Below are 27,849 nucleotides of genomic sequence, written 5' to 3' on the forward strand. Positions count from 1 at the left end.
CATGGGGACAGAAGGGATTTTTTTGATCACCTCTTTGTAGTAAAATGTATGTATGGTTTGCTGGATCAAAGATAAGTGCTACTTCTATCTTGAAGTTTTTAAAGAAGCAGGATGTTAACATGATACAGGCCTTTTGTTATTTGAGCATGTTTGTGTGAGGAAAGTGAGCTGTGGGTCTTTTTTTTTTTTATAATATATTTTGAATGCAATAGCTGCAATGCAGACTGTGCGCTACGTTTTAATTAAAACACTTGTCTTGTCCTAATCATCAATTAACTGTATTTGTGGCAGAAAATGTATTTTTCACCGTTTTTTAATCATTCTGTGTTAACCAAAAAATGTGCTATTGTCGCCATATTCAGCTATTATTAATTTAGCGGGAATATTGAAACTTGTTCTACACATTTGGTCACTTATTGATCATATCAGATGACCCATAATAAAAACTAATTGACTATAATCAAACAAGAGTGAGGAGCAGCTTCACTCACAAAGAACCTTCAAATCCTTTTATCTTTATGTTGATGTAAAACCAGCCTGATAAATTACAAAGAGCCATTCTTTTTATCAGTACTGTACTTTGTAGCGACAACATCATACATATTTATTGATTGTATGGCTGTTACATCGAGGAACAGCAGGCCCAACGACACTGTTTGCTGTCTTTCATGCTTCCTCTTTGAGATTGTAGCCCACACCACTGTCACCATCACACTAACCAGCCAACCAAAGCAAATGTGTACAGAAACATATGGCAAAGATGTAACATTAAGCTCCTACTAACTCTGGAAAGTCTCAGTGTTTGTACATGCCTACCACAGATGTGTTAGTTTGCAATGAATCAGCTGATTCAAAACACAAAATCAGTCATAATTCTTGCAAACGACCAGATGTTAAGTGTTATCGCCACTCTCCCATCACTTGAAGCAGGTAAAGTTCCAATTACATCTATTCAAACTGTAGCAACCCCTCTTGTTGAATGTAGCTTGATTGGAGGAATCTTCTGAAAAGCTTATAAGTAAAAGCTGAGCAAAAACAAAAACAGTAGCTGTTAAAATCCAGGGATATATGGTGTGCTGTTAATTACTGGAGACCTTGGTATGTTTTGCTTTACTAAACGGGTTCTTACCTGACCAACTTACAGTATGTGACCTATGTATGTAAATTAGGTCGTGATGGATGTGAATGTTTCATACTAAAAAAAAAAAAAGGGTTTTATACGAGTGGTTTTTATCAGTGTAGCATTGGGATTTTATGGTGACCTGTTGTGTGTACTTAGTTTTACATGTCAGCACACTTGTTTGCTGTCAATCATTATCGCCTTCGCTTTTTAATTTCCTAAACACGTCTGGGAGATAAAAGATGCAGCAATACTTGTGGCCATATTTGGAAGTGTATTGGATTCGGGTGTTTGAGTTTCATTTACATCACAGGTACAGTCCTAGTGATCCATTTTATTTTCTGCTTTAATTTAATTGCTTTCTCTCTTAGATGTGTGGGATTCTTTTTTTTCTCTTTTGTTTAAACTATTGATACGATATATTCATGTGGGTCCGGGGCAGATTGTTTCAAAATAACGAATGTACTTAATTGATACTGGGGTAAAATAAAATAAAATGGTGGATTGGATAAAAATGGAGGCCAATTTGCTCTTTTTTATGGATGTGTATTTTTTTGTCTTTGTCTTGCTGTTTAGCTAATATAATCTAGAGTATGCTGCAGTTGAAGTGAATTATACTCAATAGTTTTATTAGCAGAATCTCCTGCTGTATTCAGTGTAGCTTTGTGCAAATTGTTGGAAAGTGTGATTTTATTTTCAAATCTATACCAGTCTCTAGTGGTGATATGGGAAAAGTCACCACTTATACCCAGTTTAGCTTAGTTAAATGACTCTACTCAATCAGATAATTCTTGGTATGAAGTCAATTTTTTCCCGAGAGAACGCCAAATTAGAACCATTATCTTTCTACACATTATTTTAATTTAAACATACGGTAGATAGTAACTGTTCACACTCATAAATCAGACCATTTTATTTTCATTATAATACCTTACTTGCAGAAATGTTTAATATTCAGAGGCACATTTTACTTAATTCATTGAAGTTACTTTTTTTTATTAAACAATACCAATGAGGACTTAGTTTTTAATATAAAATTCAGATTTTCCACAAGGCTTAGTTGAATCTAATCTTTTAAGCACTCCTATGTAATTGGTTATAAAAGAAGTGGGGAAACAACAAATGTTGGATTTCATAATTTGGCAAGTTTTTTAAATGGTGTGACATAGATTTATTATACAATTTAACGAAAACAGACATAAAACACATTAAAAACTAATAAAATGATACAGTATCATCATGCTAAAATGCATTTAAGGTACCCAAAGATATAGAACATGTCTCACATAATAGCCTCTATTTAATTTACCTAAAAATGTACTTAAAAGGACGCCAACATAGACACTGACAGTGAAAGTGGAATTCAAACTAATGAATATTCACTAGCTTGATGATTTCATACTATTTAGTTGATATAACAGATGAGAATAGTCCTTACATCTACATTACTTCTTATTCCCCTTATTTTTATCTGCACCATGCTGTCTTTCATATAAGGAACACTATTCTTTTGGCCACGCCCTCCTCACCGTATTTCTCCTGCAGCTGCTGGCGGGCCGCAGGATCTGCTGAGAGCAAAAGACTGTCGTCACAGCGATTCCAAAAAGGTCCAGAAACAGAGGAGGAATTCAAAAGCAGCTCCAGGGCCGCAGAGAAATCTCCACTAGTCCTCAACAGGGCTTTGGTCACACAAATTAAGTCCTAGAAGAAAAAAGTTAGGAGAGGTTAAACATTATTTAAAATAGACAGAGTGGAGTAGTAGAGACAAGTAGAGAAACAAAGTAAACAACAATCAATGATAATGAAATTATTTTGATTATTACGTCTCTGAATATGTCTGAATGTCTGATTTGCATTAAAGAGTAACAGAATAATAAGCAAAAAATAAAGAGCATAAAGTCTAAATAACTCTGCAGTCAGTCACAAAGATGCATGTACTGCAAAGTAACACTCACCTGTTTTGTCTGGCTTATCAGCTCTCTGATTCGCTGCTTGTCCTCTTCTAACTGGACCTGAGTCAGCGACACTGCAGCTTCTTTGTTCACTGTTGGCTGTGGGTTGACTGCTGTGTTGTTACCAATAACTGACTGAGAGTCTTCTTCCTGAGATTCATTGTCAAATATGAAAAGGTGGGGCTTGGAGGTAGCTGGGACCACCTGAGCAGCTGCACACTCGGCAGCTGCAGGCACAACTGCTGCAGACGCAACGACTGCAGGCTCAGTGACTGGAGGCTCAGGGACGGCAGGCTCGGTGCCTGCAGGTGCAACGGCTGCAGGCTCATGGACTGCAGGTGCAACGACTGCAGGCTCAGTGACTGCAGGCTCAGCGACTGCAGGCTCAGCGACTGCAGGCTCAGTGGCTGGAGGCTCAGCCACTGCAGGCTCAGCGACTGCAGGCTCAGTGGCTGGAGGCTGAGCAGCTGTAGGCATGGACGCTGCAGGCTCAGCGGATGCAGGCTGAGGACAACTTGTCTCTGGTAGGTGGTTGCTACTGGAGGCCAAGGCCTCTTGCACATTCTCCTGAAGGCTGGGTCCAGGCTCAGGGTTGGACTGTGTGGAAGCAGCATCAACAGCTTTGTCTGAAGAGGGCGGGACAGGATCTGTTGATGTGGGTTGTAGCGTCACCGTTGCAGCTGGGTTTTGGTGATGTGGAGCTTCGTCCTCAGGCTAAGAGACAGAAATATAACAGTTAAGAACAACTATGATTCTTAATGAACATTTGAGTAGATCATAAAAAAAGCTACTCTAATCAATATTTTATATTGGTCCTGCTACCTTCCTCATAACCAGGGATCTGTCAGAAGTGTGTTCACATTGGAAAGTATCACACAATATGGCATAAAATGCTTCTATCTTTTCTAACTTATGGCCAGTTACTGTATTTGTTTATGTCTGCGGGGTGGATGTGTGTTCTTTCCTGCCTCTAGATGAGTGTTTGCACTGTAATGAAAAACCTACTGAGTTTACTTGTAATAAAATCTTCCTAAATCAGTGTAGTGTCTTACGTCACTTTCATCTTCAAACTCCTTTGTAGCCGACTCAAGAATCCCCAATTTCCTCCCTTCTTTCTTCTCTCCTGTCTGTGGCACTGAATCAGATTCCTCATCTTCAAACAGCAAAAGAAATAAAAGAAAAAAGGGGAGGAGAAGAAGAGTTGACATTGACATTTATTTTACTTAATTCTTTTTAAATACTTGTTACAGATATTAATACAGTCTGTGTTTTGTGTCCACCACTGATAGAAATACAACAAACCTGCTTGCACTGTATCAGAAACAGCAGCCTGTAAACTCTCCTCCTGTTGACACTCTGCCACTGTTGCCTCTCTCTTTCCTCTGGCTCTCTTAGGAGACGGCTCGTCTACTGTTGTGTCTTTTTGAGAAGAAGATTTAACTGCTGGTCTAGTTTTCTTTGATGGCTGGGGGGATGATGATGGTTGCTCAATAGAAGCTGATGCTGATCTGAGTTTTTTGCTGTAAGGTTGAGATGACAGTGTGTCCTCGAGCTCAAGCTGCCTGCGTGTTGACCGGCGCTGCGGTTGGACCAGTGTAGGGGAGGTCTTCTCTTTCTGTTTTGACTTTTTTAGAGAAGAAGTGCTGGGCAGGGGCTCAGGTTGAGAGTCCTCTGGCACATTTTCTTGTTGGGGGGTTGATTGTGATGTATCGGTTTCTGGTTCTGTGCTCTCAGCAGGAATAGCCTCTCTCTGTGGGTCCATGGGAGGCTCCTCAGGTTGGGGAGAGCTTGATGTTTGAGCTTCTGTTGAGTTCTCTGGTTGTGTTCTTTCAGCTGGTATAGGCTCAGCATCTATCTGTAGAAACACCAACCCTGCTCTGTTAATTATTTTATCACATACCATCACTGTCATGGAATCATCAGCTATAATACCTAAACAAAACAAATCGGTATAGCAGTATTTGTTGTGAGATATTGCTTCTACCTGTGTTAGATCTGTTCCTGCTGATTGTGTCTGAAGAGGGTCTGTTGTCTCTGAATGTGCTTGAGAAGGAGCAGCTTCTTCTGTCTCTTGCTTTTCCTCTTCCTATAATCAGACAGATAATAGGCTTCAGGCTTTGCATCTATAAAAGATGTCCTTTGTTCTATCTGGGAGCAATTCCAAGGCTTAATATGGACTTAAATTATGGAATAATGGAAATTATATGAAGAAGAGTAGATGCATATTCTCATAGATTCATGGTTATCATGAGGTCAAACACTACAACTACTTTATTAGACAGAATTACATTTTTTTCTTGAGACCTATTACATTATGTTTAATTTATTATAATAAAAAGTTAATTCAAATATCACCCATGTTTCCCTAATATTACTGGCTAATATTGAGTGTTGGCTATATTGTATAGTACAATATAGCAGCACTGCCACTAACAACTAATGATGGTGAAAATTACTGGAGTTGAATCAACACCTCTGACATTGTCTGACACAGAAATTAAACACTTTGGATTATGTGGGATTTATTGCAGGACTTTCTATTGAATTGGATTTGACTGTAAAGGTGTACTGTGCCTTATACTTGTACCTGTAATGTAACTTTTGTAAGAAATATTTGACATACAGACAAAGGATAGGTGCATCCCTAATCTGGCAACACCTTCCAGGTAATTAATTACCTTGGTCTCTTCCTCTGCTGCCTTGAGCTTTTCCTCTGTTGTTTCCACCTCCTCAATCTCTGACTGTTTATGAGCCAGTCGGACTCTATAACGGTATTTCATCGACTGCCAACTGTGAATGGTCACACACTGCTTTTCCATCTGTTGCCAAAGCCGGTTCCCACCAATTTCACTCTTGTGCTTGCTGACATAACTCAAAATGGCGTCGTCCTCTTCAGGGGTGTAAGCCACTCTGCCTAATTACAACCAAATAATAACAGTTATAACAGAGTATATATACAAGAGAATGGGAACGAGTGTCCAAACTTTGAGTGTTATTGTACATCAGTAGATTTATTATTATTAACCAGAGTTACATAAAGTCCTAAATTTAGAAAAAAACCATATCATGATAAATAAATAAAAAAACTGTACATAATGTTACTACATATTGAAAGCTTTTCAAGGGTTCATTTTAGGAATGAATGTTAAGTCTTTACATCATACCTCCTAGTCCAGATGGTGAGGGCTCTTTTCTGTTGCTGGGTCTAGGAGATTGTCTTTGTTCTCCTTCAGGATTTAACCTGTAGTCCTCTAAATTCAGCTGTTCGTCTTTCTCAATACAGTCATGAATGTACTGCGTGGACACGTACCTGAGCAGAAAATGGACAAGAGGCTCCTTTATGTGCTTTTTCAAAAATGACTTGCATATTTTATATTTACTAAAGTAAAAACCTTTGCTACATTAATTGATCTTAATGATTAAGTGGATGTACATGGCAATGATTTAGCTTACTGTGCTTAAACTTTGAGGTATTTGTGAAATAAAAAGGGAAACATATAGTAATCCATGATAATATACAGAATTGAATTTAAATTTAAAAAACAAGGAGTGGCCACTCCTTGTTCAAATATTCAAATGTTTCTATTGTGCAAGTGCCATTTTCCATGGTGTGCTCCAATGCTGCCTCAAGTATGCCCAGACAAAGTTTCTAAATATGAATCATGAGTTGGCTGAATTTAATACAACCACCAAACAAAAGTCTTGTATGATACAGCATTAAAGCTATGTAGCTTTCTTCTTTTTGATCAGCTGTAGAGTAAATATTCCTTTTACACTTTCTAAAGGTATTCAAGGTCTTGCCCCTACCAGTGAGCAGTACTTTCAGGAATAGAGCCTTTCTCTTCTGGGTCAATCAGCAGAATCGCTCCGGGCTGCTGCACATTGCACAGCAGGCCTCCTCCAGCTGTGATGAGCGGCTGGAGCTTGCTCTTGACGGGACCCGGCCGCAGATAGAAAGACATGGGTTCACCATCCAAGGTCATGAAGAGAACCGAAAGGATTTTAGGTTTGGCATCCTGCTGTTTGGACGGCATGGTCAGGGGGTGTCACCTGGTATAAGAGGTCACATTAGACAAAATGTACAGGTTAATCTTTAAAAGTGTTGCTTAGTGACAGTTTTCATGGCCATTGAAGTACCAGTCACTGGTAAAACACCCCAAAATTACAACAACAGACACCTTTACATTTATCATTGCCAATAATACATATGTTAACATTTTATGAAAACAATCTCAAGCTGTATGTCCAGTTCTGGTGAAAGCTGCTGTTCTTTTTGTAGTCTGCAGACTCAGTAAGAGCTTAAACCATGAGTTGATTAATCAATTAACAGAAAAATCAATTTAGTCATTTTTCAAGTAAAAATGACAAACATTCAATAGTTCCATCTTTTCAAATGTTATAACATATTTATGACTAGCAGGTTAATCAAAATGAATTTTATTTAGTATTTTTTTAATACTTTTGGAGGCTGTATAGTTTGTTTAGCTGTTAAATTTTACAGGAATATAGAGATGTGTTTCTTACATGTTGTTCCGTCCATTTATAACAATGAGTGTATGTTTGTTTCTGCTCTGTATGTCTGCTTAGAAACAATACAGTAATAAAGTTTTCCTTACGAGCACTTGTTTTCACAGCAGCAGGTTTTTCAGCTGTATTTTAACTGTATTTTAGCCTCGAAAGCAAACTTCTTCACAAACTAATAACACAATAATAGCTGCAACCAGTGAGCGCAGTTATTTGGAGACTCATAATAACAACGTAGCTATGAAACAAAGTCAACATGATAAGCAGAGAACTGCGATAATGGTTTTAATTTAACATGACTGGACAGAAACAGCTAGGCATGTCGCCATTGGTTACCGTTGCTAAGTCTTGTAACCCGTAGCAATCCCTTTAATAACAGCTATTTTGAGGGTTGTTACTTATCTTACTTCATGATTACATAAAACACTGCTTGGATTAGACACTTAGTTTAAAACTAACCCTTTAGTGTCTTCCTTTAGTGTCTTCCTTAGTAACTTACCGATTTCCCGCCCCGACAAAACCAAAACAAGTTCACCTTTCCGGGTATGCTTCTTCTTCGACTGTTTTTTTTCCGGGCGGTTTTGCTCACATAGTGTTTCATTACTGCCCCCTCTGTTTCTGTTCAATGATCCAGACATTATTTCCTTTATTCCCTTTTGATTTTTTAATTAATTTACTTTTTTGTGTAAAACAGTCTTTTTTTATTTCTATAATGGACCTTATTATTTAAACAATCTAAGATATCTAGCCATTACATATAATCCATCAGGTAACTGTTTGGCAACCTGAAACTGGCCACTACACCTATAGACACGTCCGTCAGGTATGACGGAGGTGAAAGACTTCGATAAGTTTTCATCCCCCATGTACCTTGAGTTTTTAAATATACTTTATTACATTTTTGCACAATTAGTATTCATACATACAAATGTAAAAGAAACTAATTCAATGCAATAATATAACATATCTTCAACCATAATACATCATTAAACAGAAAAAACAAAAACAAAAACAAAAACAGGTTACCGCACATGCCACAAAATGGTGGCATCCCTGGTTCGATTCCAGTAAGGGCCCTTTGCTGCACGTCATTGCCCCCCCCCCTCTCTCTCTCTCTCTCTCCCTGTTTTTTTTTTTGGCCTTTATGCCATGTTCTTTCAAATAAAGGCAGAAAATGCCCCAAAAGAAATCTGATAAAAAGAGAATTCTGAGAAAAAGAAAAGAAAAAGGTGCGGGGATTGATGATACAGACCGAATTTGACGTCGGTGGGGTCAAATATCTTGGAGGAGTTTGTTAAAGTACGAGGGCTGGAAATGGCAAAAATATTGCCAAAATTGCAATTTTGAATCAAAATGGCCAACTTCCTGTTGGACGGACAGTATGGTCCCCCCAACATTTGTGTAAATCTTGAAATGGTACATTTGCATACCACATTTTGTTCTCCTATGTCAATCTGGACGGAAGAAATTCACATTTTAAATTGTCCTAGGGGGCGCCATAGAGCCAGTTTGCTACGCCCATTTCTGGAACCCATAAGATATCAAATTTTTCACCAGGTGTGACACGTGTGCAAAGTTTTCACGCATGTTTAGGCCTCCAAAAATGTGTTTGTTTTGGAAGAAAAAAATGCAGAGCTTTTCCTACAGATACAATAGAGCCTTCGCAAAGCGAACAACCCTTTTAGCACAAAGAACCCAGCTGTGCTGTGAGCGTGTCTCAGCACAGAATTACACCTCTGGAATCAAACACATCAACACTGACTGTCCCGTGAGAGATATCACTACTGATTAGTTGATTGTCCCCCAAGGCACTGGCTGCTTGTGAAAGACACGATGGATAACTGCTGCACTGATTCAACTCCTCATTATAGCATAAAAGCAGTCCTAAACAATTAAACCAGATGTGCACAATCAAAAGCTGAGATGTGGTTTGTTTTCTCTAATGAATAAATCCAGATTATAGCATTGTGGAAAGGTGACTAATATTGGGTTCCTTAAAATGAACATGGCACAGAAATGCTCTGCAAAATAACCTGGACAGTTTGCACACAGACGTTTGCAGAAAAGATTATTTAATGCACTGATTAGTTAACGAGATACATCTGGACTAACCATTCATGGGACCAAAGAAGTTCACAATTTCACAAGGACATAATCAATATGCAGTTCTTGCTGTGGGTAAAATAGTATTTCCTGTATTTGCTGATATTCAGTCAAAATTTGTTGCGCAAATCAGTGACGCACAAACACTGGACAACATTTGTGACCACGGCATTTCATTTTCAGTAATCACCACATGTTTTTATTTCCAGGTTTCTTCTTTAAAAGTTCTGGTACAATGTGATGATAGATGCAAAACTAGAAATGTATATTCAAAAGACACTTGAACCGTACCCATGCAAAAACAATGATGTATGAGCATGACATATGAGCATGACATTAGCCAAAATACCATTTCTTACAGAACTGGAAAGCAACTTTTTGTTTCCTAATATGCTGACATGAAATTGATGATTGTTAAATCCACATGGAAAACTGATTAAATAACTTTAAATTTCAGACCAAATGGGATAATTCTTTGGCCTGTTTGTGTGTAGTCTACTCACTAAAAAGCGTGGAAATCAATAAACTGAACAATACTGATATACAAATTTATGTTTTTTTTTTAAATTACTTTAAAGTACTTTAAAAAAGTACTTTCCAGTTTTTATTTTGTCCTGTGTCAATCACAACATAAAGAAAATAAAGACAGTTGACAGAGTCCAGTTTTAACTTGACTCATCATTAATCTGTTAATCCAGGGGGCCATGGGAAGGAATTGGGCTGGTCTGTTTACTGTATCACCTCCCTGACCTCGCCTCCCTCACAGTCCTGACAGCTACATTATTGTTATTGGCCTCTATTGTTTCTCTCCCTCTTCAACTCAACCAGCTGAAACAATACAACAGCCAATGATGTGCTGCAACTCCTCCAAATCAACACATGTTGACGCACAATCTGTAATAATTAGATAGATATGTACTGTAGATATTAACTCCTCCAAGCTGATCGTGATCCATCTTTAACCTGAACTCTGTAATCAACAATAAAGGGCTGATCTGCTGTGTTGATATCAATTGATTTTTTAAATTGTTTTCTTTCTCAGAAGCAGCAATTGTAAATAGGATGTGCAGCCAAGATGTGATCACAGTGCAACACAGTTTGGTTTTTGTTTGGTTCTGGCAGAGATAAACTTGCCTGCTGTGAGGCTTAGTAATTTTTTCCAGCCTGCAGAGGGAGATATTACACAACTTAACAGAACACCAGAGGTTTCAATCAGTATGTCACTATTAGTCTATAAGGTTTGGATTGATATAGTTCTTCTAATTTAAAATAAAGTATATTGTAATTTAATCTGTTCCAGTAGTCCTCATTAAAGTTTGTTTTTGCGCAATAAGGTTTTTTGTTCACTTCCATCAGGGGAATACATCAGTTATCCATCAGTATTCATCCTGACAAAAATCTAAATTGATGAATTTGGACCACTGGACAACAAAAATGCCTTGACCTCTTCTATGCCTTTAAGGCTGTTTGTCTGTTGGGCCACTAACTGAAGCTTCTCAAGGGGGCACACAGTGATCCTCCCTGGAGATGTGCTGCTTGGGTAAAACTAGGCCAAAAGGGACCCGGGTCACTCTGAACAACTGAAAGACTTCGGTTTTATTTCAGCCACATGGAGCAGCATTGCGAATGATGATAACCAGACAAACTATGGGGAAATAGATGACGCTCTTTTTCCTTTAGACCCTAGATCTAGTAATAGTGTGTCCTCTGTGAATCTTCTAGAAGATGGTGACATCTACACTGTCAACTTCAGAGAGACTAACTTACTTTTGACTTGTCAGGCATCAGGCATTACCATCAGAAATTTAAGACAATTTTAGCCACATTTGAACCATTATTCATTGGCCAGAGTCTGTTCTATGTGTGCAGCTTTGGGACTAATAATCCTATAAATCTTTTTGAGAAAGGGCTTAAAAACTCGCTCTTGCAGTTTCTTGCAGTGTTACGTGAGAGGATCAGTACCACTTTTTTTAATGTTTGTCCTCTTAAATATGGGTCTGGAGCCACTAGATAATAAAGATAGTAGATTCATTCTCAGCTTATGGTGCCTTCAGTCATTATGGTTCTCCTCTCTGGTATTCTCAACCATATGAACTAAGGTCTGTTACAACAGTGTCTTCTTTTAAAAACAGACAAAAACTTTAAAGTATGTATTTAAACTTTTATATGATTTTATATCAGTATTATTAGCATTCCCTTTTTTAATAATGATCATAATGCCTTCCTATGTTATTCCCTTTTTACTGTATTAGCCTACATCATTTGTTTTTACATGTGTAAAAATGTGTATCTTACATTTTCTTATCTTATATTTTTAGAAGCACATTGAGTCTATGCCTGTCATATGAAATGTGCCATATGAATAAACTTGATTTGACTTAATTCAGTTTAGCTTAGCATACATATCCGAAACGGGTAAAAACTGCCAGCCATGTTAATTTAGAGCTTTTAAAGGTGCTGGAAAGTGGATTTGTTACCTTTGGACAGAGCCAAACTGGCCATAACCTCCTTTGTCTTAATGCCTGTTTTTATACTAAGCTCACACTCTCTGGGCTGTAGCTTCATATTTACACATATGGTATCAAGAAAACACAAGGGGAGCCCCCAGAATAAAGAATGAGTCCTTTAAAACGAAAGAAGCTGAGATACATTCTGATTTAAAGATTTCATCACAAACTGTGGCTTGTCAAACCAATTCAGCCACACATTGACTTGTTTCTTAAAAATGTCCAGACAATGTGTGTTTTGGATTTAATCTTTTCTTTTTAAGCTCACTAAGTATCTAATTTATGCTCCTTTTAAGAACATCAGGACAAGGCTCTTTTAGCAAAATACTTTCACAAAGCACTCACAGCAATGTCAAAAATGTCTGCCTGTGCACAGCAAATTTAGATAGATTTACACATATCAGTCCCTTTCACTTGATCACACAAAAGAAGATGAATGGATAGTATGTTGCCCTCATTCTTGTCATATGACATTGCAATAACTTTCCATTCAGGTGTCAATAAATTATGCTTAGAGGAGGTGAATGAATGAATCACCTAGAAAAAATCCAACGGACAAAGGTAAAGTCCTGACAATTAACGCTGAAGTCACACAATGTTGGTGGGCGTAAGCATGATGACGTTTGATAGAGAATTTTTCTTCACCATTGCATCAGAGCTTCTATTATTTTTACGCACAGGCCTACTTTCACATACTCTTCCCATGTCGGGCTACGTCAAATCAACAACTTGAGCTGACACTGTCATATAATCTTTATTTGTTGATTTATCAGGGATATCACACCTTTATTAATGTCAACATGATGTAAATGTGTCAGATTTATCCAAAAGGCTCATTTTAATCTGCAGTTCCTGTGAAGGTTGATGTTAAACACGAAAACAAAACAAACAAGACATAAAAAAGCAGACTAAATAATATTAAAGCTGATTTAAATGGATGGAAGCCCTCTAAAAACAGGCACACAAGCACATAAATCAATTAGAACTTTGTAACAACCAACAAGACCAAAAATGACAAAGAACCAAAAAACACACATTCAGCTGTTTAAAAATATAACTCACTAATAAATATTAATAGTAACTCTAAAAAACTGCAATTAAAATGTGTTGTTAAACTACTGAAACAAAGTGGAAGCACAGAGCTTATAATAACGTGTTTTATTACGTTATACAACTGAAATCATGTTTTACAGTATGAATAGGATTTTACTCTCTTTGTAATTTAAGTATCTACAATATTTCTACTACTGAGAGTCTAACATGTTTTCCTGCAGAACTCATAAGAACATAAAGTGCCTTAATGCAAATTCCAGCAGTGTTTTCTGTGAAAACACCAGATTAAACAAAGCTTTTTCCTGCAAGCTATATCTGTCCTACAGTGGCAGGTGTATCGCTTCAGAAACAAGACTTGTGCAAGGTCACACATACACACAGGTATCACACACTGGTGGGAGTAAAATTCCTGTCTGATACTAAAACAAAAGAGAGTGAAAAAGAGAAGCTGCTGTTTCTTAAGGAACTTCAGCAAAAACAAAACTTCCTTGTGTAAATCACACAAACGCTATCTTTGGACTTGGCTCTGCGGACAGACAACAGCAGAAATATACTTCTGAAAATTATTTGGCAGATTAGCTCAGGAATCTTGGCAGGGTTTGGTCAGCAGAGACCAGCCGTAACAAAGTGAGGATATGCTGACTCGACATAAAGAACACATTTAATTACCATCATCATCAACCGTCCAAGAGGACCATCCGGCCCTGAGCCAGAAACCCCCCCATCATCTGCCAACTCAAGGGCTTATTTTTAGGGGCCAAACTTCTCCTTTACACTGCTGCTTTCTCACGTCCTCCCAGCTTTTCTCTGAGTATGTCCTCACTTATTCCAGTCTTACCCCTTGTCTCATCATTTCGCCTTTTCACACACTGGAAAGATAAAGACAAAGACACCCATCACCCTGCAGCAACAGGAAGGCTCCCATTTCGTAACATATTAAATCTTACACGTTATAATATCTGATTACATGTTTCTGATGAATCATGCGAGGAGCTGAAGTGGGTGTAATGTGTCATTTTGGGGCGTGAGCACCCTTTCAGGGTGCAGCCACATGCTGGTGCCACAAAAGGGTAAGATAAATTGAAACCTTAAATCAAGATAACTCAAAGAAAACAACAAAAAGAACAAGCAATTGTAATTTATTATTTAAATGGGCCAAATCTTTTTTTTGTGGTATTAACAGTGGGTGTTGTGACTGAATGTGAAAGATGTAACTCACAGTAATAAATCAACGCTGCAGTCCCTCGCAGCTCTACAGGAGCTTTATAGCTTCATTCACCTCATTGTTTTGCTACCTGTCCAGCACAGTTGAGTCAAGCAGCTCAACAGCCAGATATTCCCCTTAGGGATTGGTGGAGAGTGGAAAGTGATTATTGATAAGGTGGACACAAACATGACTCCACATGAATGGTAATGTTGCTCCATGACTGCAGGATGTGTAAATAGGCAAATGTTGTATAAAATCAACAAGGACAGGTTCACAATTTTTCAAGTCTGTCTAAAAATAGCAGTCATGGGCCCATATGAGCACTGAAACAGGTTTTACTTGCTGTAATCATTCCTCTTGCACGTACAGGCCATTTGAAGACACCTTCCTAACATGCTGATGTAAGTGATGGGGCACAAAATCCACAGTCCTCAATCTGTGTGTGAATGTATTCAAAAGTTTATCTGAAGCTTTGAAGCGTTGAGGCTTCAGGCATCCAAACTGGTGAAAGCAAATGGATATCTTCCAAAGTTGAAGTTGTTTTAGTATGAAATTCCCTGTTGAGCTGCAGGGGAAGGACATTAACATAAAGAGGGACCACCGCAACTTTGGAAGATATCCACTTGTTTTGCCTCATTTGGATGGCCGACACCATATATTAGCTTCAAATAAACTATTTCATACATTCGTTCAAAGAAGGAGGATTGTAGGTTTTGGCCCCCATCTCTTCCATTGAAAATGAATTAGGAAGGAATCTTTTAATGGCCAGTTTGAACAGGAGAAAAGATTACAGTAAGAAAAACCTCTTTCAGTGTTCACAGGGACCTGTTTATAGTTTTAAGACAACTTTTAAAAAATAATATAGTGTATGTATATTTGTAAACTGATTTTTGATGTGCTGTTTGTTCTATGTAGGCTACTTGTTAGGACAATACATGTTCAGTGGAGATTTATAATGACCCTGGTTAATGTTTTTGTTATGTTGTAGTAGTACCTGGCTGTAATGGACAAAGGTATATTTTATGGTCTAGAGGGGTGAAAGAAACCTCATAGTCAGCGTGATGTCCATAGTTTAACTCTGACTCTTACCTATTTGTGGCACGCAAACTACATGCTATCTCAGTTTTTCAGCCCCCCACCAAGAAAAGAAAAAAATGATAAGCAAGCACCATGTCGAAAACAGTTTGAACTCTAAGAAGTAAAACAACCTCCCCGCTTGCTGATCAAATTTGTATCCACAGATCTTGGTCTTCCGGCATAGTTCAGCAGAGTTCAGATGTTGCAATCGTTCCAACAGGGAGTGTGTGTGTTTGGTAAGAGACACCGAGGACAGCTGATGTAATGGCTGTAAAACTAATTTCCAAGAGCTTGAGTGACTGGAATGCTTTCAAGGAAGAATTAACTTGACAGGGCTTTTAATGGTACATGTGGATACACACTTCAAAAGAAAGAGACAGATGTCAAATAAAAAGTTAGAAAATATTTTTATTTACAACAAATTTCTTTAATTTCCTCTCCATTAATCTAATCCCTTTGTCTGTGTAACCCCCCCCCCAAAAAAAAAAAAAAAAATACAACATCTGATTGATCAGACACAATAGACACTTTGCATAGATACAAAATCATTTCATAGCAAAAATTATAACTCAACCTTTTTCAGGATTCGAAATAACAGCTGGTGAATGAACACATATTATACATTATATATATATATATATATTTATAATACATATAATGTTTTTAAACGGCAAATCTTAGGCACAATATGGCGTATACGGTTCCATTTTTCAACACAGAGCTAACATGATAATTCATGGGAATGTGCTTCTTCTTGGCTTAACACTTTCTCACAGTTTGTTAAAAGCTAAAATATGTTACAGGAGATAATCTGATTTCTGTCTTTGGATGAAGCTGATTTAAAAGAGATAGCACCGTCACCCTGATGCCAAAACAGAAAATGACTGTGCATGTTTTTGTGTGTATGTCTGTGTGGGTGTATGTGCGTGCGTGTGTGTGTGTGTGTATGTGTGTGTGAGAGAGAGAGAGCGTTCATGCATTTGTGCGTGTTCAGAGGTATTGAAGCACATAAACTCTGCTGCCCATGACGGTTGTAAAGCAACATGTAGATAAGCTGCACATGAACAACACACACTGTACTGTGTGACACGTGGTGTAAAATATTCACAGTGTGAAACAGAACGAGCTGAGCATTCACAAATTTTCGCTTGCCAATCAGAAAAGTCCCAAGCCTTTCAGTTTAAGACGCTTGTCTGATTGGTGCAAAACGGGATAGTTTCATATTTTATTTGGCAGCCTATTCATAACAAAATGTCCAGGCTCAGCAGTGGCTAAATGACTGTGCACCACAAGTTATTCACATGCTGCTGTCTAGACAAGATCTAACAGATTGTGTCTTTCTTTCCTTGATTTCTCTTTTCCTGTTCTTCCCCATCTCTTTCTCAATTTCTGTCAGTCAGCCTGTCTGGCCACCTCCCTTTTTACAACACACCAGTGCACAAGGGCTTCATCTTTTCATTTCACAACTCATGATTCTGAAAATAAAGTCTCTTTCATTTTTCTTCCCATTTTTCTCTACTTGTCCTTTTTTCTCTCCCAGCACAATCTAATACAAGTCTTTGATGATCTCCTGCAGCAGTGGGTGTAAGCACATGTCCACCTCAGTTTTCTTCAGCAGCTGGATGAGGTGGACGTGGTCGGTGACGATCTGTCGCAGGTCGGTCATTTTCTGGAGCAGCTTGGCAAACAGTTGCAGAGAGTCTGGGTGATTGAGCTTCAGCTGCAGCTCCAACGAATGGAGCACCGTCTCCTGAAGCTGCTCAATGGGCTTCACGTTCAGAAGGCCTGGACGGTCTGGACAGGTGACAGAGACAGAGACAATGAAGCAGTGACATTTCTGGGACATTTTCTGAATTTAAAAATCGAAATGAGAGGCGCAAATATACATCAAACATCTCTTAGGTCATCATTTCTTGTGGTTGACAGTCTTGTGATTTAGCTGTCCCTGAAAGCAGCGCCTACCTGCATTATTGCTAATTATAAAAAGCTACTTATCGTCATTTCCAGCTTTTATCTCAATCATTTAAGTTAATTATTGACTTAAATGTCTGACTTTAATCATCTGGGTTCAAGGCTTGACTTTTATCAAGCAGTCATGTGCTAACCAGCTATAGTAGACCAAATAGTTTGGATCTGCTCAAAAATGTAAATGTAATAAACCATTAGAATAATTTCTTTAATTCCTCCCAAATATAAATATTGTAAAATTTCAACGAGTTGAGTGTTTATCTATCATTTAAGTGGTTGAAATTTATCCTCCTCTTCTTTTCTTCCTGATCAAACAGTTTAAAAATCTGTCAACAACATCACTTTTACAGTTTGAATTGAATCTTGCTACAGATTATATAGTTATTGTTCCCATGTTGAAACAGATTAATTCACCTTTAGCTCCGCTCCGAGTAATATGTCGTGCCACCAAGCAATCTGATAAATGGGTCAAGGCTGGCCAAAGATTGCGTGAATAAATTAGCGGCTTGATATCTCAGGTCGTTAACAGCGGCGACATTACAGCATTTCATGTTCACTTTGAACATTTCTGCTGGAATAATTTTTTTTATTGAAACAACCTGAGAACTTCATGAACTGACCAAAAAATTACATTAATGTCTATTTTAAAATACTAATACTATTCTACACTAAAAGTGAGTAAAAATAAATCAAGGCTACTAAATCTACTACTATGAAATCTACAAAATACATCGAACAAAAATCCAACACTCACCCCCACTGAGGATAATGACAGCCAGAAACAGCGCCATGTCGCTGTCGTCTAACTCCAGAGTGTTGAACTTGACGGAGAATTCAAACTTAGGTTCCATCATTTGGCAGAAGGGTTTCCTGAGACTCTTGAGGAACTCCCGCGTCATGAAGATCTGTCCGTAGGAGATCAGGGTCCCGTCTTTGTTCATCAGAGGCGACATCATGATGATTAAGACCTCGATCACACCGTACTTCAGCAAAGTTACCTGGGAAATGGTGAAGTAATGGTTTCATAATCAAAAAAAAAGGTCATCATTCAAAATGTTTGCAACAGACCGGAGTGAATGATGGCTTATACAGGTGAGCGGATGCCCAGTTGAACCGTCTCACCTGATCATTGAGATCCAGATTGACGAATCCGGGGATGCTCTTGGCAAACTCTGTCACTTCTCTCACAGCTTCGGCGGAGCGTGACTGACAGCTTTGAAAGAAACGCAGCTCCACAGCATCTGTTGGCCCCTGACCGCTGATACCTGACATTTCCACAGTGCCATACTCCAAACTTGGGTGGGCTCCTGTGATCCCTGCCATGAATGATACATGAAAAGAAAAAAACATGTTCAGCAATGTTTCAGATATCTTCAGACTATATTTAATGATGAATAGAAAATGATTTGGAAAAGAAAATTATACTTTTGATAATTGGTACCACTGACCTGCGTAACCATGTGTAAGGGCGGAGGTGTGCTGCTGGTGCTCCTGGATGGGTATCTGCCTGCAATTAATGAACTGCTCCCCTTCCATTAGAGACTTCATGTCATGGATGACAAAAGGCTGGAGGCAGAGAAGAAAGAAGATATGTAAAAAGAAAGACTTATGACAATATGAAAGAGCAGGAAAGAGACAAAGTAACAGCAAAGAAGAAAGGAAAAAGAACGTGAGAAAAGAATAAAAAAACACTTTCAGCTTCTCTTACAGTAGGTCCTCTGAGGACATAGGGGTTGCAGACGTAATCACATACTGTCTATGCACTTTGGTCATGGCTCATTCATCACAACTGTAAAAGCACACACCACACATCTCATATGTCTAATGGGCAAGGTAAATAAATCTTAGCTGCAGGCTGAGGCAGACAAAAACATCATTTCCACTTAAATGAAGCTTAACTGAGTTAAAGTTGTGCTCACTGTTTGGCAAAATAAGACATGCACTAGCCTGACAGATAAATTGCACCATTCATAGATGCCAATCTTGCTTTTCCATAGTGGCAAAACTATGCATGTTTGTCCTCGGTTTATCTTTTGAACCGTTCGTCTGTTTGACCTCACACTTTGCTGCTGAATTGCAGCAAATTGAAAAAGGGGAGTGTAATGTCCAATTTGGTGCAGTTTGGACGTGCAACATGTTTAATACAAACAAACTTTGAATACACCAGCGATCAGCAAGCTGCTCTGAAGTGTGAAGGTGCAGGGATGTGCTTGTCAGGGAGAGACCAGAGACGAATCAGAAAAGAGCTAAGAGCTCAAACAAGAACGGACACTCTGACCCCATATCTACAGTAGATGGAAAGCGGAGTGCTAGCGGCCCGTTTAGCAGATCAGCAGTGAGTGAATGCACAGGAGGCGTTCAGGTACATGCTTCACATCTCATTCACATCTCACATCAACTGCATTCATTTTTCTGTATGTTGAAGTAGCAGCAGATTGTAGCTAGAGAAAATGTGCCAACTTTTATGATTTATATTTTAACATGAGCATAATATGCAGCATTTGTATGAAAGTTGCACTCCGGTGTTTGCTGCAACAGCCTCTCTTGATAGTAGCTAATGGTAGCGAACTTTAAATAGACAGACATTAGTGACTCAGTTTGCGGCATTTGTGTCCAATCTCTACTCGTGCTATGGTTACGCTATATGTTAGCATTTGTCATTATTCACAACTGCTCATAACAAAAGTGGTCACTGTTCAACAAAAGTTACACAGACTAATGTTAATATGTGTACATATAATGAACAGATTCATGTTCTTGTTTGAAAATGCATCAGAAAAATATAAAACCAGAAAAATCAGAGGATACCTTTCCATGCCCTTCGTTTGTCTAATTCATTGAACAAAAGCATAATCTTGCTTGTGCTCTCTGTCTATTTTTGCGATTGTGTCATTATTGAGGGTAAGAATAGTAAAAATGTTGTCTACTTGCAACTCCACTGGTGTCTGGAATGCTGGCGGAGTTAAAAGCTGATTACACATCAACTGGTATCAAGGCCCTTCATGTTAAAAAAATGTAAATATTCTACTGAAGCTAAAATCATTGACTCCCAATTTGTTTCAGCAGGGTTTGCTGTGGTTTAGTAAATAACCCGCGACTCCCTCAAACAAACAGATGATTCAGTGCCATTTAGCTGCTATCGCTGTGATGAACAGTCATAACAAGCACAAAGAGAGGCGGAAGAGCCTTGAACTCTTCTGACTGAATATAAAGAAGCTGCGGAGAGAAGAAACAACAACTACTACTACTCCCCAGTATTAAAGCCAATATTAATACAAATAAATAAATGAATGACTAAATAAATACATACTACTAATAATAATAATACCACTACTACTAATATTAACAATAATAATAATAATAACACTTTTAAAAACGACTGATTTTGACTATTTCTAAAAATCAATAGATTTGACTTCACAACAATTTCCTTTTTAATAAGGTTTAACTTACAGAGGGTTACTTGATCAGGACTTAGTTATTAAAACATATTCAATATATTTGCAAATATCTTATATTCATATTGACAGCTGTAAATTATATTCAAAGTTAATATGACTTACTGACTTGTGGAGTTTTGCATTAATCATGCAGATTTGATGGGTTTTATATATATTTGTGTTATTATTTTAACCATCAAACTTTATTTTGGGGTGGACCACAAAGCTGTGGATGTTTACAGAGTATTCTTTACAGTTTTCTGTCTGCAACCTGTAATTAAGATGAATTGCATCTCCTGATTAGATCAGTTTTGAATACAAAGGTTCAATATCTTGAAAGTACAAAAACACAGAAATAGATGATATCAGATATTTTCCTGCAGCCCGCATAAATTACCAACTGTCTGAATAAGTTAGTTTGAAGTGTTGAGTTGTAATGTTGAAGCTGAATCAAACTGCAGAGAAGCCGTGTTATCCTGTTGCATAGCTTGACCACTGTAATCTGAGATGTTTTCTGACAGCCAAGACATGTAGAAACCAGTAGTTCCACTTTTCTTGTTAGCACAGCAATAATAGCCTGAAAGGACCTCGTGAACTATACTGAGCATGCAAAGACAATACCTGTAAAAGTTTTAACACAGACAGCGAGTCGAACGGTTTAAACTCAGAGGAGCTGCTTGTTTTGTTTAAGCTCCAGGTCTACTTGTTACGTAATGTTTTTGTAAGTGAAGTTACAAAGAGATTATTCATAGACAAGTAGCTTTGTATTTCCAATATGGAATTTGGATTAGAAAATGTGATCCAGTCTATTTGCTTATGATGGTGTTTCATGGTTGGGTTGCTTGTGATATTTTGCCTGACAAACACCTTGTTGGTCAAAGCACTGCTAGACTAAAACATATTTTAGGAGCTTGCAAAGCTCAGTGTTCAAACTACTGTAAATCTCCCTGCTTTTGTTGCTTGAGATATTTGGAATTAATAAATAAACTAATAAACATATGGGTCAAACTCACAGTGTGTGTCTAATTCATGGCAGGGATGGAGCAACTGTTCCAGCAGCTCAGATTAGAGCAGGACGAGGATATAAATGCCAATGACAAGATAACTGCAACAAAATGCAAACAACTTATCAAAGATAGGCAGTCACCGTAGCACATTCACTTGTGATTCACCTGACTGTGATTGGTGCAATTAAGAGACACATACTTCACCTACAGAGAAATCAGATAAGAGAGAATCTGAGATTCAAACACGCAGTTCCTGGAACACAAAATGCCTGAAATGTTCTGATCTGAACACTCATCATTATCACATCTGGAAATAAATTATATTCTCTGGTATTAAAATAATTTGTTTCATTTTTATCTGTCCAGTTTTGTGTAGAATTTACTTTATTTTATCATAGATAAATGCAACCATAACAAATGGAATCGCCACCAAACAAGGAAAATGTTGCCTTGGCCCTTAAATATTATATAGGAACTCTATTCATGTGGTACATGCACCGTATTCGGATATCCAGTAGAAAATTAACTTTGGAGGCAAGATACTCCCCTCAGTATATATAGAAATAAATAAAATAAAGTAGAATTGCTGCTTACAGCGTTGTCTCCGGTCTTCCCAGAGAGGATGGCCCTGGCCTTGGCCTTGGTGAGGGGGAAGTATTTCAGATAGGCTTCGTACAGATGCCGTGCCAGAGCCCTCAGATCTGCTGCCTCCGGGTGCATGTGCTCCATGTCAGACGAGAACTCAGCCAGCAGTTTCTCCTTCTCCGCCTGGGGCATTCGGCCAAAACGAATGGCTGGGAAAGGAAACAGACAGACAGAAACATACGTTAGCACAAAAATAAGCTCAGGTACAGCACAGTGAGGTGGCAGGCAGGCAGATATATAAAGCTAATCATTTTCTAAATACGTCAATGTGATAATTGATTTTTGGGTGGTCCAGAAAACCCCTACATTATATAAAACACACAGATCTACTCTTTCCTTTAGCCGTCTACCGCTAGCAGCAGTAACATGTCTGTGGTGTTTGTATATTTCCAACATCATCAACCACAAATCGTGTCGTAAATCTCCTCCTGTTCAGTTATCTAAAAACAAACAACATCAACAAAAAAACAAAACATAATACAGTTTGCTTTTATGTATTATGCTATTACGATGTCAAACCAATGAACTTAATAAGTAATAAAAAGTAAGAAAACAGGCAGTGATATATAGTCCATTTGTTCCCATCATAACCTCTAACTGGCATAGCTACTGCTGAACTTTTCCATTTTGGTGTTGGCTTAATGAGCTGTTTGGCTATGGGACTTTTTTCCTATCTTTATTTAAGAGCATGGTCTTTCAATTCGAGAAGGTGACTTGTTGATTTCATGTTCAGATTTTGCAATTCTTTCCCTCAAAACGCCTCCCTTGCACTTAAACGGCTTCTGCTCGAACTGTAAGCTTGCACCAAGATATATTGTTGCTTGTACAGATTTCCTGCTCCAGCTTCAGCCCACCTCCTCGCACTTAGCCTGCTTCTGTGCACTTGTGAAATGTCTGCGCTCAGATTTCTGCTCTGCTCTCTGACTTTTTATGAACAACTCAAAATTGCCCAACCAATAGAAGGCCAGGTGTAGTGTTGACCAATGAAATGATTGTTCATTTTACTTCTACTAGACTACTAGAGCGTCTCGTACGGGCCGTTACTCTTTAACTAGGTTCATCCACCATCCATCCATTCATACATATTAACTGTCCTGATCTCACTGCATTACACATAGTTTTGAAATTCATACACAAACAGATTTTAAGGAATGGAAAGCCTGCCAAGATTCTTCCAAGAAAGTCCTATTTCTGAATTATTATATTAAGTTTTCCTTTAACTACAACAGAGCTGCTCAGACAACTTCTATAAATGAGTCACACAGTTCATCATTCGGTGAAAGGGGAAAAAAAACATTGGTGACAACAAATATAATAACAAGTCTGATTTTATGACATATGTCTCATGAAGAAATTACACAATATATTTCCATTTTATAACACATTTATGTATTTTTTTTTGGTTGTCATTGCAAAAACTGTCTCATACGATTTACGAAAATCTGAGTATGGAGTTTCTCCTTCACCTCTTTCTGCAGGATATATTGCATTGTGCATAAACAAATACACAACAAAAGAGCCAGTTCTAATTTCTGTTTTTGAAAGGATGTTTTCCACCCAAACGTTTAGATGTTTAAGAGGCAGAGAGGTATCTCTTTTATGATGTTATACAGTCATATTTCTGATATCCCTTTCTAACATTTCAGGAAAATTCCAGATGATTATTTGCCAAATGTACTGATGCTGTCTAAAATGTGATTGTATTCATAAGTTGACATCGTATTTTTTACTGCATGTGCAATGGTGCTTTTCTATTCAACTGTATATGTTGATTTTAAATATTTTTATACTGCTTTTTCAAAAGTTGTTATAACCTATATTCCCATTAATTTTGCCAATGAATTTTCCATTACCCAAGATATGAATATTTGTAAGTGACAATATATTTGACAAATGTGGTGAAAATGCTCTTTGTAATGTGACTGAAATTCGACACAGAGTTGTGAAATGGTTAAACCCTTCTCTTTCTGTCAGTGGAAGTCATTAAGTATACCTCCATTCAAGTCTCCGCTCTGCATTTACTTCAGCATTCATGATTGTGTAATGCTGACTGTGTGATGAACACACACCTTAAGCAAACAAATGCAAACTAAAGTAGCCCTACCACGGACTGGGCAATGAGCCCACAGCAGTGACACAGTAGCTTGGAGAAATCAGTTGAAGTCTATGTACTCTGAGATGTCAATTATTGAACAAATAAAAACCCACACGCAACAGATTTACAAAGCATTGACTGTTCCTCATGAAATAACAGTAGAGCGATATGAGGGAAGGTTGGAGAGATTATGTAGCAGATAAAGAGGAGCAAGAAAACTAAATATAGTAGATGCTAATCGCAGGCATACCTGAGCAAAATCATGTTTTATGAGTACAAACAGATTAAATAAAGGTCTGTAAGTTCAAAAAAATTAAACGAGTTTCAAAACTGCATTATTCATGTGTTACGTTTGTTTAAAAAAGAGAGAAAAAAGTAAACAAATTCAAACAGGTCAAAAGCTAAGTTCATATTTGAAGTTTTCACTGAAACTCATACACTAGCTAGTTTATTCATTACAGTGCTATTATTTATATTATTTGTCCGATTACACTTCTCCTTAAGGTGTAGTTGCTCTGAAAATATTTGCCCGTGCGACTGAAAAGTTTAAGAATATGTTTCCTGTTAGTCTGACCATCTTTGACAGACTTGCAGGTCATAATTTACCTTTGCAGTATGTTCAGAAAAGGAGTCGTTATTGCGAGCCATTTTCCTGTTTTGTACCCTATTACACTGGCAGATTATAAAGTGCAGCTTTGTTCTCATACACTTACAGTTCATACTCACTCTGATCAATATTGATTTATTACGATGAATCTGCAACATTACATCCTGTCAGTGCAGAGTTGGAAGCACTTTTGTTGGATGGAAGGTTAAGACTCAAATTATGTGGAACTATGCTGAATCTTTTCAAGATATTCAGGTTCATACATCAAGCGAGTAAAAGCTGTAAGCTGTCCCACCCTAACAGGTGCAACAAAACTAACAGGAGAGTCAGGGAGATGTTAATCAAGCACAACCTGTCCACACCCACACAGTCATGAGGTCCACGCTAGGACTCACCTGCGGAGGCGGAGTCATGGTTTGATATGAAAACGGCTACTGCTGTGCCGCTTGATGCACCCCAGTGGCCAACAGCGGCTAACAAAAGAGAAGCACGCTACAGCTGAATAGCGATGGGTGAGGGCAGATGTTTCTTTAAGAAAGACAAACCTCTCACTGATCAGACTAAACTGTTTTGGTATTTAGAGAATTTATGTTAATATGGTGCGATGAGCATATATTTGTTTTGGATCGAACAAAGATTCTCACAGCTTGTGAATGTACACAGAAACAGCAGTAGAAACACTTGCATACTGCATTCGGATTGACAGTGAAATTGATCTGCCAACAGGCGACTGAGTGTGGGAGGTGTCAGCCATTCCTGACAGCCTCGCAATGCTTCCAACCTGCATACCAGACACAAATAAGTGAAAACACCTGTGTAAGTGTAGCATGGCTGTGTAAGGGTTTGTAAATGTTTATTTGCTCATTTCATTTTATTTTGTATTTGTGTTTAAAATAATCTAAAATTGATACTACAAATATGCTGTTTTAAATTCAAAGTTTTATTTTTATTGCATTTATTTTTGTTTCATGTACTGACTTGAGGAACGCAAAGATCAGATTTTCATCTGCAGCCATCCAGATCTCTTCAGTGGAGTGGAAGCTCAAGAAAGTTACTGCATTTTACTGCATTTTCTTTTCTTTTAGCATTCCCATCTTTCCCTGTCATAATTAAGTGCAAATTGTGCATAAAAAAACAGGTGACTCAGTGGCTCACTCTTTCAGCTTAAGAGCTGTACAAGATGCAGAGTTTTACTAAACATTTGAACACAGTTACTGCTTATTGTTGTTTCGATTCTGCCAGTATGAACCTTGGGATGCCTTATATAGACAGCCACAAAGCCCGGCAGAAATTAAGGGGCTTTGAAGGTAGGGTGGGGGTGTTAAAGTTGGCCTTAGACCACAATATAACTTTTGAATTGTGCTGTTGTGCGGGGTGGCAGGGTGATGGGAACTGCAACACGAGGGTTTGCAATGACCACAGAAGAAGAAACTGTTCAAATATAAGACAGTGTTGAATATATGACCACCATACCTCAAAGACCAAATTTGCAGCAATGTAGTGAAGATATATCTGGAAAGGGCATCAGGGCCACAGTTTCAAATAAAGCACCTTTCTTTTAACCTGCATCTGCTTATTTATTGTGAGCATAAACGGAGGGTTCATGTCTGCGTAATGTTTCTGGCCTTCCCATATATGCTTTAATTTCTTTGCCAAGCACATCATGCATGCTGTGATTGTCCACTGATTATCATAAAACTTGTGATGACAGTATTAAATAACTTACCGTTGTGTGACATGCCAACATTGAGGCACTTCTGAAAGCGACAGTATTGGCATTTGTTCCGCGACTTCTTGTGAATGCGACAGTGAAGATCACAGTGATCGTACACCAACTTTAACCTGATTGTGCGTCTGAAGAAACCCTGCAGAAGAGAAAGAAAGAGAAAATTACTTACAGACACTATTAGGCATCTGTTGTTTTTCTTTTTACCTTTGCGCTACACTGCTACCTCTAAATGTTCCACTTTTAGATTTCTTCAGCAGTCTCAGTGCAGGAAATATGCATTTAATTATTTAAATGTAACTCTTCTTAGAGAGAGTAAAATGATTGAGACAGTATGTTTATTAGATTGGCAAATAAAGGTATGGTCAGACACAAAGTTAGGAAAAATATCTTATGAAGACTAGCAAATACTTTGTGTGCCTATATCTTTGTTATAGTTTAGACAAGAGAGGAGAAGGTGGAAGGAAAGAGAAAGAACAGATCAATTATCTTCCTCAAAAGCAGAATAATCATTTTATTTTTGCATTTTCTATCTAATAATGCATATTCTGATTCAAGCTACTTTTTGATGAAGCAGCGCATAGTGTCTATTGACTGACAGATGCAGACTCAATACCTGGTTCTTTCTAATCTGTTAAGAAATCAATCACACTGTTCATAAGCGTATTTAAAAGCAGATTGTGCTTTAGTACTATGATGTTTTCAACATTAGAACCAAAGGAAGACTTGTGCTTATCTCAGCTATTAGCTATGCAGCCATGGTCAAACTCCCAACACACACTCCTACACCCAGTCACAAGTTAGTTGACGGTTGTAGT

General features: G+C 38.0%; 2 protein-coding genes across 6 annotated transcripts in view; both read right to left on the bottom strand.

The window, feature by feature from the left end:
* Nucleotides 1-2,174: 2,174 nt before the first annotated feature.
* Nucleotides 2,175-8,148, bottom strand: terf2ip (telomeric repeat binding factor 2, interacting protein). 2 transcript variants are annotated; one of them, XM_062416038.1, is made up of 9 exons: nt 8,096-8,148; nt 6,880-7,122; nt 6,237-6,382; nt 5,751-5,986; nt 5,057-5,158; nt 4,375-4,927; nt 4,125-4,225; nt 3,076-3,786; nt 2,175-2,821 (listed from the first exon to the last, which is right to left on the bottom strand). In XM_062416038.1, the coding sequence occupies exons 2-9, from the start codon at nt 7,104-7,106 to the stop codon at nt 2,609-2,611; spliced, it is 2,289 nt and encodes a 762-aa protein (XP_062272022.1). In that variant the 5' UTR covers nt 7,107-7,122; nt 8,096-8,148; the 3' UTR covers nt 2,175-2,608. The 2 variants fall into 2 exon arrangements, with proteins under 2 accessions (XP_062272022.1, XP_062272023.1); XM_062416039.1 differs by having other exon boundaries at nt 5,057-5,115; nt 5,750-5,986.
* Nucleotides 8,149-15,933: 7,785 nt separating this feature from the next.
* The window catches only part of pparg (peroxisome proliferator-activated receptor gamma), a 32,884-nt gene continuing 20,968 nt past the window's right edge, over nt 15,934-27,849 (bottom strand). For all 4 annotated transcript variants that reach the window (XM_062416431.1, XM_062416430.1, XM_062416429.1 and 1 more), the window contains exons 4-9: nt 27,032-27,170; nt 22,553-22,752; nt 18,960-19,077; nt 18,634-18,827; nt 18,266-18,509; nt 15,934-17,337 (exon numbers count right to left, since the gene is read on the bottom strand). In XM_062416431.1, coding sequence (XP_062272415.1) covers nt 17,090-17,337; nt 18,266-18,509; nt 18,634-18,827; nt 18,960-19,077; nt 22,553-22,752; nt 27,032-27,170 — 1,143 coding nt within the window. In that variant the 3' untranslated portion in view covers nt 15,934-17,089. The remainder of the gene's footprint in view (nt 17,338-18,265; nt 18,510-18,633; nt 18,828-18,959; nt 19,078-22,552; nt 22,753-27,031; nt 27,171-27,849) is intronic.

Source organism: Scomber scombrus, chromosome 3 (assembly GCF_963691925.1).
Source record: "Scomber scombrus chromosome 3, fScoSco1.1, whole genome shotgun sequence".
NCBI classification, from domain to species: Eukaryota; Metazoa; Chordata; class Actinopteri; order Scombriformes; family Scombridae; genus Scomber; species Scomber scombrus.

Coding starts and splice junctions, on each gene's coding strand:
- terf2ip (XM_062416038.1), bottom strand. CDS start 7,106: ATGCCGTCCAAACAGCAGGATGCCAAACCTAAAATCCTTTCGGTTCTC. Junction 6,383..6,879: donor CCTGAAAGTACTGCTCACTG/GTAGGGGCAAGA, acceptor TTTTCTGCTCAG/GTACGTGTCCACGCAGTACA. Junction 5,987..6,236: donor CTCACCATCTGGACTAGGAG/GTATGATGTAAA, acceptor GGTTGTAATTAG/GCAGAGTGGCTTACACCCCT.